Source organism: Solanum dulcamara, chromosome 3 (genome assembly GCF_947179165.1).
Source record: "Solanum dulcamara chromosome 3, daSolDulc1.2, whole genome shotgun sequence".
In the NCBI taxonomy this organism is placed as follows: domain Eukaryota; kingdom Viridiplantae; phylum Streptophyta; class Magnoliopsida; order Solanales; family Solanaceae; genus Solanum; species Solanum dulcamara.
In genome coordinates, this window is record NC_077239.1 from 12,277,124 (window position 1) to 12,289,840 (window position 12,717).

Sequence of the window (12,717 nt, forward strand, 5' to 3'; positions counted from 1 at the left end):
GAAGATGCTTATGAGTTTATTCTTGATTGTTACAAAAGGTTGCACAAGTTGGGTATAGTATACCAACATAGAGTAGAGTTTGTGACTTTTTATTTGCAAGGTGAGGCCAAGCATTGGTGGAGAGACTATATAGAGTATCGTTTACCTGTATTTTCCCCACTCACTTGGGTTCAGTTCCATGCCCTGTTCTTAGAAAAATATGTGCCCCATACTTTGAGAGACATAAAGAGGGATGAATTTATGGCCCTTAAGCAGGGAGGGTTATCAGTGGCTGCTTATGAGTCCAAGTTTCATGCATTGTTCAGGTATGCTACTCAGCTGTTCACTATAGAGGATGAGAGGATCAGGTTATTCGTGAAGGGGTTGAACCCTAAGTTGCAGGTATTATCCATCTGGCAAGAATTTCAATGAAATCACGGACTTTATTAAGAAGGTTGAGTGTGTGAGAAGATATGGGCAAGCCAAAGCTTTGGCTAAGAATCCCAAGACCACAGGAAATTTCCATGGACCTATTCCAGAGGGTCAGGCAAGCTAGTGATTTCAGCCCAACCAATTCACTTAGCACTACCCACTTCTACTAGCAGTTTTTCAGGTACTCCATAGCACCATCTGACCTATGAGGGACAGTGAGCATTATTCCCAGGTAGCCACCCATCCTTTGATAGTAGTTGTTTTAATTGTGGAGAGATGAGACATATATGGAGGGAGTTCCCTCACCTCCAAGGGGGTAATTTCAGCACCCTAGCAGGCCCAAGAAGTAGTACCAGTAGCTGGGGGGAGCAATAGCAGAGGATGTCTATAGGGTGGCCAATAAGGAAATTCGAGGGGCTGTGGGAGTCGAGGTAATGGTAGTGCAGGTCGAAGAGCAGCCTAGATAGGCAGAGAGGTGGCCCTTTAGTATGATCGAGCTTAGTTTTATGCTTTTCCTGGCAAGACTGAGGTAGAGGCATCTGACGCAGTTATCATAAGTATTATTCTTATTTGTGACCAGATGGCTATTATTTTTTTTATTCGGGTTCCACTTACTCTTATGTGTCTATAAAATATGCACTGGTTTTTGATGTACTATGTGATATACTAGATGGCCATGTTTATGTTTCTACCCCTATTGGAGAGCCAGTCATCCATTTGTATAATGCTTGTTTTGTTGTGTTTATGGTATACCAGACTAGGGTGGATTTAGTGATCTTAGACATGACAGATTTTGATATAATCTTAGGCATGACTTGGTTGTCCCCCTACTTTGTTGTACTTAATTGTAATGCAAAAACTATGGCTCTAGATATCCCAGGAAGGAAAGGTTAGAGTGGGAAGGGGTGTACAAGCCTAAGCCAGCTAAGGTCATATCCTTTCTCTAGGCTAGAAAAATGATGGGGTAGGGTTGTTTGGCCCATATCCAAAATGTGGATGTAGAGTCTCCTACTATTAAGTCTATTTCAGTAGTGTGTGAATTTCTGAAAGTTTTCCCTTCAGACTTGCCTGGTATACCTCCTGACCGAGATAAAGATTTTTGCATTTACTTAGAGCCAGGTACTTATCCAATTTTTATTCTTCCCTACTGTATGGCTCCGTCAGAGTTGAGAGAGCTTAAATCTCAGATTTAAGAGCTTTTTGACAAGGGGTTCATTCGTCCTAGTGCTTCCCCTTGGGGTGTTCTGGTGTTGTTTGTCAAACAAAGAATGGTAGTATGAGAATGTTCATTTACTACCGACAACTGAATAAGGTTACCATCAGAAATAAATACTCGTTGCCTCGTATTGATGACCTTTTTTATCAATTATAAGGTGTTTCAGTCTTCTCCAAGATTGATCTCAGATCTGGGTATCATCAGTTAAAAATTAGGCCTGAGGATATGCCCAAAACAGCTTTTAGAACCAGGTAAGGGCACTATGAATTTTTGGTGATGTACTTTGGGTTGATCAATGCACTTGCAGCCTTCATGAGTTTTATGAATGGGGTGTTCAACCCATTCCTGGATTCATTTGTAATAGTGTTTATAGATGATACATTGGTTTATTCAAAGAGTGAACAGGATCATCACCGAATTTTCTTAGATATTTTGGGAAGACAAAGGTTGTATGCAAAATTGTTTAAGTATAAGTTCTGGCTGCCTTTAATTGCCTTTTTGGGTTATGTTGTTTCAAAAGAAAGGGCAATGGTAAATCTGCAAAAGATTGAAGCAGTTAAGAAATGGGCTGAACCTAGTTCCGTGACCGAGGTTTAAAGTTTTATAGGACTAGCCAGTTATTATCATCGGTTCATGAAAAACTTTGCTTCCATTGCTACTCAATTGACCAGGCTGACTTAAAAGGAGTTGTCATTCGAGTAGACTGACAAGTGTGAAAAGAGCTTCCAAAAGTTCAAGACTCTTCTGACCACATCACCTATTTTGACCCTATCGGTTGAAGGTATAGATTTCATTATTTATTGTGATGCTTCACATTCAGGTTTGGGTGCTGTGTTAATACAAGGTAAGAACATTTTTGTATATTCTCCACGACAGTTAAATGTGCATGAGAGGAACTACCCGACTCATGACTTAGAGTTGGCAGCGGTAGTGCTTGCACTAAAAATCTAGAGGCATTATCTAGATGGAGTCATATGTGAGGTATTTACTGATCACTATAGTTTGTAGCATGTGTTCACCCAGAAAGACTTAAATTTGAGACAGCGCAGGTGTATGGAGTTGCTCAAAGACTATGATGTCACTATCCAGTATCATCCAGGTAAGGCTAATGTGGTAGCAGACGCATCGAGATGGAAACTGATTAGCATGGGTTGTCTAGCCTATTTGAGAATAATTAACGGCCCCTCGCTAGAGAAATTCAGGACTTGGAGACTAGATTCATAAGGCTAGGCATCTCAGAGAAAGATGGGATAATGGCCGGAGTTGATCTAAGTCCCACATTTATAGAAAAGATCAAGACCAAGCAGTTTGAAGATGTTAACTTAAACGAAATTAGAGCAAAAGTGTTGATGGGTGAGGCTCAAGACTCAACACTTGATGCAGGTGGGGTGCTTCACTTTAGGGGAAGGATTTGTGTTTCCTAGATAGATAGAATAATTCAGAAAATTTTGTCTAAATCTCATGGTTCACGATACTCTATTCATCCCAGAGTGACTAAGATGTATCAAGACTTGAAATGTCTATATTGGTGGTTGGGTATCAAGAAAGACATAGTTGAATATATAGCCAAGTGTTAGAATTGCCAATAGCTAAAATATGAGCACCAAAGACCTAGATATTTGCTTCAAAGAATGCTCATTCCTAAATAGAAGCCGGAAAGAATAGCCATGGACTTCGTAGTGGACTTCCCCAGACTTTAGGGAAGTACAAATCCATTTGGGTGGTGGTTTATAGGTTAACAAAGTCATCAAACTTCATCCCGATTAGAGTGGAATACAATGCACAACAACTGGCCAGAATTTATGTGAAGGAGATAGTAAGGTTGTATGGGGTGCCCCTTTCTATCATTTCAGACCGTGGTATGCATTTCACTTTAAAATTTTGGGCTAAGTTGCATGAAGATTTGGGTACTCAACTTATTTTTAGTATAGATTTCTATTCACAGACAGACGGACAGTCAAAAAGGACTATCCAGGTGCTTGAAGATATGTTGAGGGCATGTGTGATAGACTTTAAGGGACACTAGGACAAGTTTTTTCCCTTGTATGAGTTCTATTACAAAAATAACTGTCACTCCAGTATTGATATGACACTATTTGAAGCCCTGTATGGGAGGGATGCAGGTCTCCTATAGGGTGATTTGAAGCTGGGGAAGGGGAGCCATTGGGGGTAGATTTAGTGAGGGATGCTCAAGATAAGGTAAGAAGCATCCAAGCTAAGCTTCTAGCGGCTCAAAGTCATCAGAAAGAGTATGCTGATCGAAAAGTAAAGGATATGACATTCGATTCTGGTGAGCAAGTACTTCTAAAAGTGTCACTCATTAAAGGGGTAATGAGGTTTGACAAGAAGGGCAAACTCAGTCTTTGCTATACTGGAACTTTTGAAATTAATGACTGTGTAGGTCTAGTGGCGTACAGATTGGACTTACCACCTATCTTATCTGGGGTACACCTGGTGTTCCATGTGTCCTTTCTAAAAAAGTACCATGAGGATGGGGACTACATCATTAAATGGTACTCGGTGTTGTTAGACAACGAACTTTAATATAAGGAGGAGCCAGTTGCAATCCTTGATCATGATGTCTGGAAGTTGAGGACTAAAGAGATTAATATGTTTAAAGAGCAATAGAAACATTGTTCGGTAGAGGAAGCTACCTGGGAGACTGAAAAAGACATACAAGACAAGTATCCTCAACTATTCCCCAAAACAGTTACTACTTTATCTCTACTTTAGCCCTGTTTTCCCCTAGTTAGTCACTCGGGGAGAAGTGATGGGTAAATTGGTATCTATTATAATGACCTATTCTCGTCATTAGAATAGGCCAATGAGGAAGGATTCTGGGCTAGAAAACTTCGGATAGTAACTTTGAAAACATTTAGCCAAGGCAGACTTGGATGAATTCTTAGTCAAGTAAAGTATAGGGTAAACATGTGAATGGTGGGAGATTGAATCTCTGATTTATTTGGATGAGCTAATATCAAAGATGATATGGAACATTTACGGCTTCGCGGAATCATATTCGGGAAAGTAAAATTCTCGAAATCGGATTAGGCGTGAAGGGATATTTTAATACATCTTGGGAAGGGAGTGTATTTTGTAATGGGGGCTAAGATCTCAAACTCCAATCTCTCTATTTTCGTAAAACCCACTAGAGCGGGGATGCCAAATAGGGATGGGTCCTGCCAGAGCAGGTCAATCGCGACTTAAGTCGGGAAAAACCCCAAAAATGGTCTTTTTCTGCAAAATCTATTTCTAAGACTTCAGGAGGCGACCTAGGGCAATTTTCATCAATTTCCCACGAATTTTTATGCTTAATGTAAGAATTTTACTCCTTAAATTCATCCTTTGATTCCTAGAACCTAGAATTATGGTTGGTAATCATTGAGGGAGGTTTGAACTGAAAAACTAAAGGTGGGAAATAGCCCTAGGATAGGATTAGGATTATGGATTTGGCCTAGGATGAGAATTGTCACACCCCAATATCAACAGGGTGTGATGGGCACCCGACCCCGTGCTCGGAGCCGAGCGAACCCGCTAACTCATATTACATTCTCAATCCCTTAAGAATTTTTGCATTAAAAAGAAATGAAAAAAAACATAGCTACGCTTTCCGAACTTGCTATCAAAAATCTATCATCTCATGCGACATAATAACATATCGGCTGGTGACGCCGCTTACAAAGATGACACTCTATACCCACAACTCTGTCTGCAAAGTCTCTAACTTTGAACGAAACATCATATCGCATATACTCTGACTCGGCCGCACTCCAGGAACAAGTGGAGTTGCTAACCCTGCTGGAACATCTTCTATAGTAACTTTTACTTGTCTGTGTGTACCTGCGTGGCATGAAACGCAGCCCCCAATGAAAAGGGGGTCAGTACGAGTAATGTACCGAGTATGTAAGGCATGAAAATCAGCATAATAAAGAACATAAGGTATGAACAACCATATCGTAGAATCATAGACATATAGTGAGATAAGAGAGTAACTTGTACATATGAGTGCCCTTTTAGGCCGGATGCCATGCATGCTTGTCTTATCATAAAAAAAACATTTCTTGTTCATATTCATAGAAAATAGAAGTCATATCACCGAACAACGTCGGCGTGCCCACATATTTCCCGCGTCCGGGCATCCCGCGTCCAGGATGAAAATTACTCCAACTGATCAGGTGGGAATGCGTCTATAGCGCCACATATACACCTCCCCATATCCCACATATACATATACATATACATATAGACAGCATGCAGGAGAGCTCAATGAAAGTCATGTGTTTATCGGAGTGACGGAAGGTCAGTAACCTCCGATTATATTATGAATTAATCACGGTCGCTTTGTCTCACCTTGAAGGAACAATTATTATAGGATGAGACTATCAACGAAAGATAATATTAAGAGAACGTAGAATAAGGTCACAATCTTATAAGGCACCAAATCGTATACATATCCACATAGGACCAATTTTCAAGACTCGTAGAAAAATCGGAATGAGCTATGATTCAAAATCAAGATAAGAGTCATGTCAAGTACCTTTCAAAAATTACCATGGATTATATCAACATAAAACTTTTGGAATCATATACACGTATTTAAGCACGAGAAAAATATCTTTTGGAAACTCAAGAAAATTGACCATCCTAGTGGCTCTACGAATAGGACTTCCTTGAAATTGTACAAAATGGCATATACTTGTTTCATAAAAATTATGCCAAAAGAAAGTGTAGCTCTATATACTTATGTCAAAACATGCCAAGAGAAAGAAGAGTAAACACTACATACATGAAGCCGTTCTTATCTTAGCCATCATAGACATATTCTCATCCTCGACATCATCAATGTCGTTGTAAAACATATCCATCGTCATTGCCATAAAAACTTGTAATATTGTAAACCTTTGTTTTGGGAAACTATAGACATTTTGGAAAACATTAACGGGTTATAGGAAAAAGTAGTCATTTCCTTGGGACCATTGACACCTAGCTTTTGAAAACAAAGAATATATGGAAGCACTTATGAAACCATAACATCGGAATCATGCCTTGAAAAAGAAGGGTAAGCCTTACATACTTATACCAAAGACATGCCAAAAGAAGGAACGGTTCGCTTTAAATACTTATGCCAAAGACATGCCAAAAGAAGGAACGGTTAGCTTTACATACCTGTACCGCGCCTTACTAGCTTTTCTTATTCTTCCAACTTGTCTTTCTACATTCAAGAGAGTTGACATAGTCATTAGATTCATCACCATATACTTGTCTCAATCCTTCAAATAAATTAATTTCCAATCTGCCGAAATTTCGGCAGCATCTCCCCTATAAATACACCATCCCCGAGATTTCAACTCGGCCACCATGTCAACAACCATATCAACAACAATAACCAGCAGTATATATATACAATCAAATCACCTCAACTTTACACAACACAAGCTCCAAACAACTAGCATAAAACTACGATACCAAAATAGAGTTTTTAACCTTTATTTCGTAAAATCTTTAACCATATCAAACGGGGGGTCGTGTGGCTGCAACCAGCAGCAACCACACCCTTTTTAAAATACTTTAAATCCCTGCAACATACAATCCAACCAGCTGCACCCGCAGCGCCTCAACGACCATACACTACGCGACTTCGATTTAGCTACTACGACTTTAATTTAGTAGTTTCCAACATCATGCCTCCTTATACATTTTCTCTGATTCCAGACATATTTAGGACACGTAATACACCTCATAACAACATCATAAACTCCAATTTGAAAGGAGAGACCTTACCTTTACCGAAACTCTCCAAAACTTGCCTCGGAAGCTCTCCTAGCTCGGCTAAAACTTTGGGGCTGTTCGGTGACGTTTTGGGCTGCTCCAAACCATAAAATTTCATTACCAATACCTTAATAACATCTTGGTACACCATAGATAATTAATTCACGAAGCAAAATCGGAGACTTCTTTTTCTCCCCCAAAACCGAGCTCTCTCTCTCTAGCTTCAAGTTTCTCTTCTCTTCTTCCTCTTGAATTTTCTAGAATCCTCTTGAGATAAGAATGACTCTAATGAGTCATAAGACACACATATATATAAATATCTTCCATCACTTATCCCTTATTTGAAAATAAGTCCCTCAATTATGAATATAGACAAATGACCCCTTCTCCATTTTGTTTTCTAGAACCTTTTTTAGCAAATAAAGATGGCTTAATTGCCTTGCCATGTACACTTTGGTTCATATATACTCATCACATGGTCATAAAAGAGTGGGGCCCACATACACCTCTTACATGAATTTTCTTGAACACTTTGTGAAATTTCCATTTTACCCCTAGCCTTCCACAATATTATCATAGGCCACTTTGCGAATTTTCCTTTTTGCCCTTAGCCTTTTCCAATATTTCCACACTACTAATGTTCATAAATAATATTCATAACCAACTTGTATAAAAAAAAATTGGAAGATGATCATTTCCTTCACTTTACCACGGCTACTTTAAAATATCCAACCGTATAAAATACGGGATATAACAAGAATTGTGTTGTTTTTCATGATAGTTAGGTCATTGTGTTGATCTTTTATATGTATTTACTATTTTCGAGGCCAAGAACGAGAAGAACGCACCCGAAAAAGGAAAGCTCTTGCATTGTAAGGTTGTTGAAGCGTAAATTTAAGGTAGGTGATGGTTTTGTTTCCCGTATGTATTTTATTTACTTTTTAAATTGCTTCATGACATGCACATGTGTATATAAATAGGGAGACATGCTAGATTATGTGTGAAATGATCACTTGCTGGCCTGTTTTTGTGATGAACCTGTTCTTGGTGATATATTGTTGTAAATACTGAATGTATTTGTGATTTTGGTAGTTTGGATCGGGTGTCACATTACCGACACATAAACTGGATCAGGTGTCACGTTCTGACACATATTTGGATCGGGTGTCATGTTTCGACACAAAGTTGATTGTTTGTAGGTCATTTGCAATGACCCGTATGTGAAGTTATAGCATATTGAAGATATTGAGTTATGATATTGCTGAATATGGTTGACCATGAGATTTGTTGACTTATTCTATATGTATGTGCTTATTGTGTTGAGTTTACTTGTCTATGATCCGCTTACTGGCTAACCGCGTGATCCTACCAGTACACTATTGTTTTGTGTATACTGATACTACACTTGCTCTATCTTTTGTTGAGTGCTAGGCATATTCAGCCAGATGCGAAGAGACCTCGCCTAGAGGAGTAGAAATCTAGTTCAAGTCCAAGGGTGAGCTATTATGTCATGCTGCCGTAGACTTTCTCATTTGTCTTAGTCCTTCGTTTCAGGACTCAAATGGTCAGACACCTGTTTTAGTGGATAAGGCGCCTGTGATTGAGCCCGTGGTCGCGGGTTTGATTCTCGGCAATGACACATTTTTTTATTTTTTTCATCCAGTCCCTTATTTTTTAATTTTCTTGAACCCCCTTATCAAATATTCTGGTTCCGCTCCTGGTCACGGTGGGTCGGGATGGGGGTCGTGACAGAAATGTTACAAAAGAACACACAGATATTTTGAAAAGAAAATCATTTAACTCATTGACTGACGATACAAAAAAGGTTCTCATGGATTATTTGTGGATACATCTAATAATATGGATATAACCCACTGACCTATAACTTTAACAAACAAAAAAATCAATAAAAAGATTCCCTTATTTGAAATCATGTGCAAGCAAGATAAGGAATGTTTTAACTATAAGTTTATGCTTTTTTTTTAGGTTGAATTATTTAGCTTTGAGTGAGTACAAGAGATGTAATTTGGTGAATAATGCTTATTTGTTCAAAATATTTTGAACATTTTTTATGTATTATCTTTCCCATCCTGATGAAATATTTTGCATTCAAAGATGTTTTTTATTGGAGAATTAAAATAAATGAATATGTTAAGCACTTTCTGAAATAATGTTTGTCTTACTGTTTCACCATGTGTTTATGTATATTTGTATAGTTAAGTTATATAGACATTTTTATCTGGGATTATAATTCTTTCATGCGTCATAATTGAGGTAAATGTTGGGCGTTTGTTTTGACTTTTCTGGCATAATTGAGTTTTCCTTTTCATAAAAGGAAATCACAAAGTCGTCATATTGGCTAGTCTTTTTTCTTGTAGGAAAAAAGTTGATTCTATAAATAGAGATTCATTCCTTCAAACTTGAAAGTATTCACAATGTAGTCCTAGTGGGCTTTGAGAATTGTGTGTAGTGGGAGAATTTGTGTGACATAAGTGTTACGTTAACACTTGTGTGTGCCTATTATATTTTGAGTGAATCGAGTGAGGTTATTTTTCTTGATATTTTGTACTCTCATATTTATATAGTAAATTGCTCATCTTCACTTATGGATGTAGGTCAATTGAACGAACACGTTAAATGTTTGTGTCTCTTTTGATATATTTCTCGTCTGTCTTCTTCTTCATGGTATTTCAAGATTTGTTTTGTTAGCTTCCGCATAAAAATTGATTATTTTGGTCCTAACGTATAGTAAGTATATGTAAATGCTTGCTAACTATAATTTTTGTTGATATGCAATTCTAACGCCATAATACGACAGAAATTTTTTTTAAAAAATACCTTACATTTGGACCTTGAGCCATCTTAAACCTATAAGTGAAATATCCTTCAAATTATTTACAAAATATATAAATTTTTAAAAGTATTTTTACATCCTCTTTATGTACGCCTTTAACATTTTCCTTTAAATGTAATCTATGCACAAATTTAGGTTTGTGATTTGATTAAAAAAAGGGTGAATTTTACACAAATGTCATAGTATTAATAGTTAATTATATTATATTCCTAATATTTTTTCAAATTACAATAATTCCTTAAATTTGGTGAAATCTGGATACATTCCAAAACGTCTCGATACATCGTGTCTCGGTTTCGGATACATCCTTCAACGTCCTGATACATCGCGTCTCGATTTCGGATACATCACTCAACGTCCCGATACATCACGTAAAATGATGTATCTGATCGATACGTCGCATAAAGTGATGTATCTGAGAAAAGGAGAGAGTGGAGATTTTTGTAATTTTTACAGAAGGTAGAGAATTTTAAAGAATATGATAAAACAAATCGTGTATTTAGGTAATTTTACATCCAAAGAAACAATTTCAACTTTTGGCAATTCATTCTCCATTCTTCCTAGCATTGACTATTACTAATAAAATCACAAAAGACAGGCTCTTGATAATATCATAATGCACAAACAGGATGGAAGAGGGATATAAATACTAAATTGATCCATAATATATACTGAAACTCCACTCGTACATATATAACAACACTATAAAGGGTCAAAACATATTTTTGGACTCGAGATAACTAAAAGATAAATGAACTTAGATAGCTAAAAAGACATATAAACTTAAACATTGAACTTCAATATTTTCAACAACACTAGCATATTACTCACCCGGACCTTGCGCATAGCGGAAACTTTAGTGCATCGGACTGCCCTTTTTTTTTTAGCATATTACTCACCCGAGTGATTCGAAGTAATAGAAAAAACGTATTAAAGTAGTAATTACTCGAATAATCAAAGTTGAAGGTCACTCCCTTGAAGTTTCAAGCTGGTAATCTTGTCAAGTTGTTCTTCCATTTCAGGTGTCATGTGATTCTTCCAATCCCCAATAATTCCTTTTCTGAATAATGAACTATTTTGGATGCCAAATAAGACTGATTCACTCTTATTAACCTCCAAGCTCTTAAGCCTCTCCATGCTACACTTGTTCAAAACTATCTCCAAATCCTCTTCATTTCTAAAAGGTTTTCCAAGAAACAAGGCTATTTTTTTCAACTCCTTTTTAGGGTCCATTTTCAAGTTTTCATACTTCAAAAATAATATTTTTTGAGGTCTTTTTTTACTTTCTTCCCAGTATTCAAGAACATGTTCAAAGAATGGTCCATAAAGATGAACCCCATTGCAAAAGGACTCCACGGCTTCTTCTAAAGGGGAGGGATTTTCTAAACGCTTATGATTATAGTTGAAAAAATGCCACATGGAAATCAAGGTATCCTTAGGATTTCTTGTTATGTATATAATCTTGCAATTATCTGAATTTTTTATTGAATCTGGCAAAACCCTATAAGGTAAATGAGTGTGAAATAGTCTTGGAGAGGGCATTGTGTATAGATCATGAGCTAAAGCTTTTGTATAAAACTTCATGGATTCTATTGTTGGAACATGAAAATGAGGATTATCCTTAACCAAAAGGTCTTCTTCTTCCACTTTATTACCTTGCATGATGCATACACATATGGCCTTGAGCCATGTTGAACCTGTAACACAAACATTAGAATGAAAATATATAGTTGATGAACGATAAGACTAGAACATTAATTCACACATATATGTCGATAAAATATTGAAAACAAGAATAGAAGCTTGATATACATAACTTGAGATCTATATACGAGTATTGGGCACTCTAATTTTTAAATGTATACGTGCAAACCTGTTTTCATGGAAGATGCCAAGAGAACATCATTAGGATCTGATTTGAAGGTTGCCTTTAAGTCCATGGCTGCCTTTATAATGGAATGATTGGACCAAAAACCTTCCCATTGACATAGTTCAGATTTATTCCAAGAAAAAAGTTTAAGTACTTCTTCTTCCATCAAATTATTGATAACTGGTGATGATTCTTTGTTGCTCATTTTAGGAAAGGAATAACAATAGAGGGTTGTGGTAAATGAGTAGTAGTTGTTCAAATGATTTAATATAATAATTGAACAAATGGTATGTATGCGTGTGTATATATATATATATGGAAGGAGCTAGGTGGTTTAAAGTGAAATTCGAATGAGGCTTTAAATTTATTTTTACTTTTTTATGAAGTTTATTGTAGTCAATCCATTTAATCTTTCTGGAAACATAATATTCTAGGTTTGTCAAACTTCTAATAATTTTTTCATCTTATATGAAAATTTTATGTTTTCTACAAATAACACTCCATTTCTTATATATATATATATAAACACCTATAACCCATATTATTGTTTTAAAAAAAATCCCCTCAAATTTGAGGGTCTAGGTTCAATTTTATTTC

General features: G+C 36.8%; 2 protein-coding genes across 2 annotated transcripts; both read right to left on the reverse strand.

The window, feature by feature from the left end:
• Positions 1–5,226: 5,226 nt before the first annotated feature.
• LOC129883459 (uncharacterized) lies at positions 5,227–7,842 on the reverse strand. Its single transcript, XM_055958118.1, has 5 exons — positions 7,804–7,842; positions 7,580–7,663; positions 7,409–7,490; positions 6,794–6,839; positions 5,227–5,467 (listed from the first exon to the last, which is right to left on the reverse strand). Exons 1-5 carry the CDS (start codon positions 7,840–7,842, stop codon positions 5,266–5,268), a joined length of 453 nt encoding a protein of 150 aa, XP_055814093.1. The 3' UTR covers positions 5,227–5,265.
• Positions 7,843–10,893: 3,051 nt separating this feature from the next.
• Positions 10,894–12,418, reverse strand: LOC129882409 (cytosolic sulfotransferase 5-like). The gene is made up of 2 exons (XM_055956693.1): positions 12,124–12,418; positions 10,894–11,947 (listed from the first exon to the last, which is right to left on the reverse strand). Exons 1-2 carry the CDS (start codon positions 12,323–12,325, stop codon positions 11,205–11,207), a joined length of 945 nt encoding a protein of 314 aa, XP_055812668.1. The 5' UTR covers positions 12,326–12,418; the 3' UTR covers positions 10,894–11,204.
• Between the last annotated feature and the right edge of the window lie 299 nt (positions 12,419–12,717).

Excerpts from the sequence above, each read along its gene's own strand:
- LOC129883459 (XM_055958118.1), bottom strand. The coding sequence starts at position 7,842 with ATGGCAAGGCAATTAAGCCATCTTTATTTGCTAAAAAAG. Across the intron at positions 7,664-7,803 it reads ATCTTTATTTGCTAAAAAAG|AGGATTCTAGAAAATTCAAG; the intron begins GTTCTAGAAAAC and ends TCTTATCTCAAG. Across the intron at positions 5,468-6,793 it reads GCTAGTAAGGCGCGGTACAG|GTACACACAGACAAGTAAAA; the intron begins GTATGTAAAGCT and ends CATGCCACGCAG.
- LOC129882409 (XM_055956693.1), bottom strand. The coding sequence starts at position 12,325 with ATGAGCAACAAAGAATCATCACCAGTTATCAATAATTTGATGGAAGAA. Across the intron at positions 11,948-12,123 it reads GGCATCTTCCATGAAAACAG|GTTCAACATGGCTCAAGGCC; the intron begins GTTTGCACGTAT and ends TTTGTGTTACAG.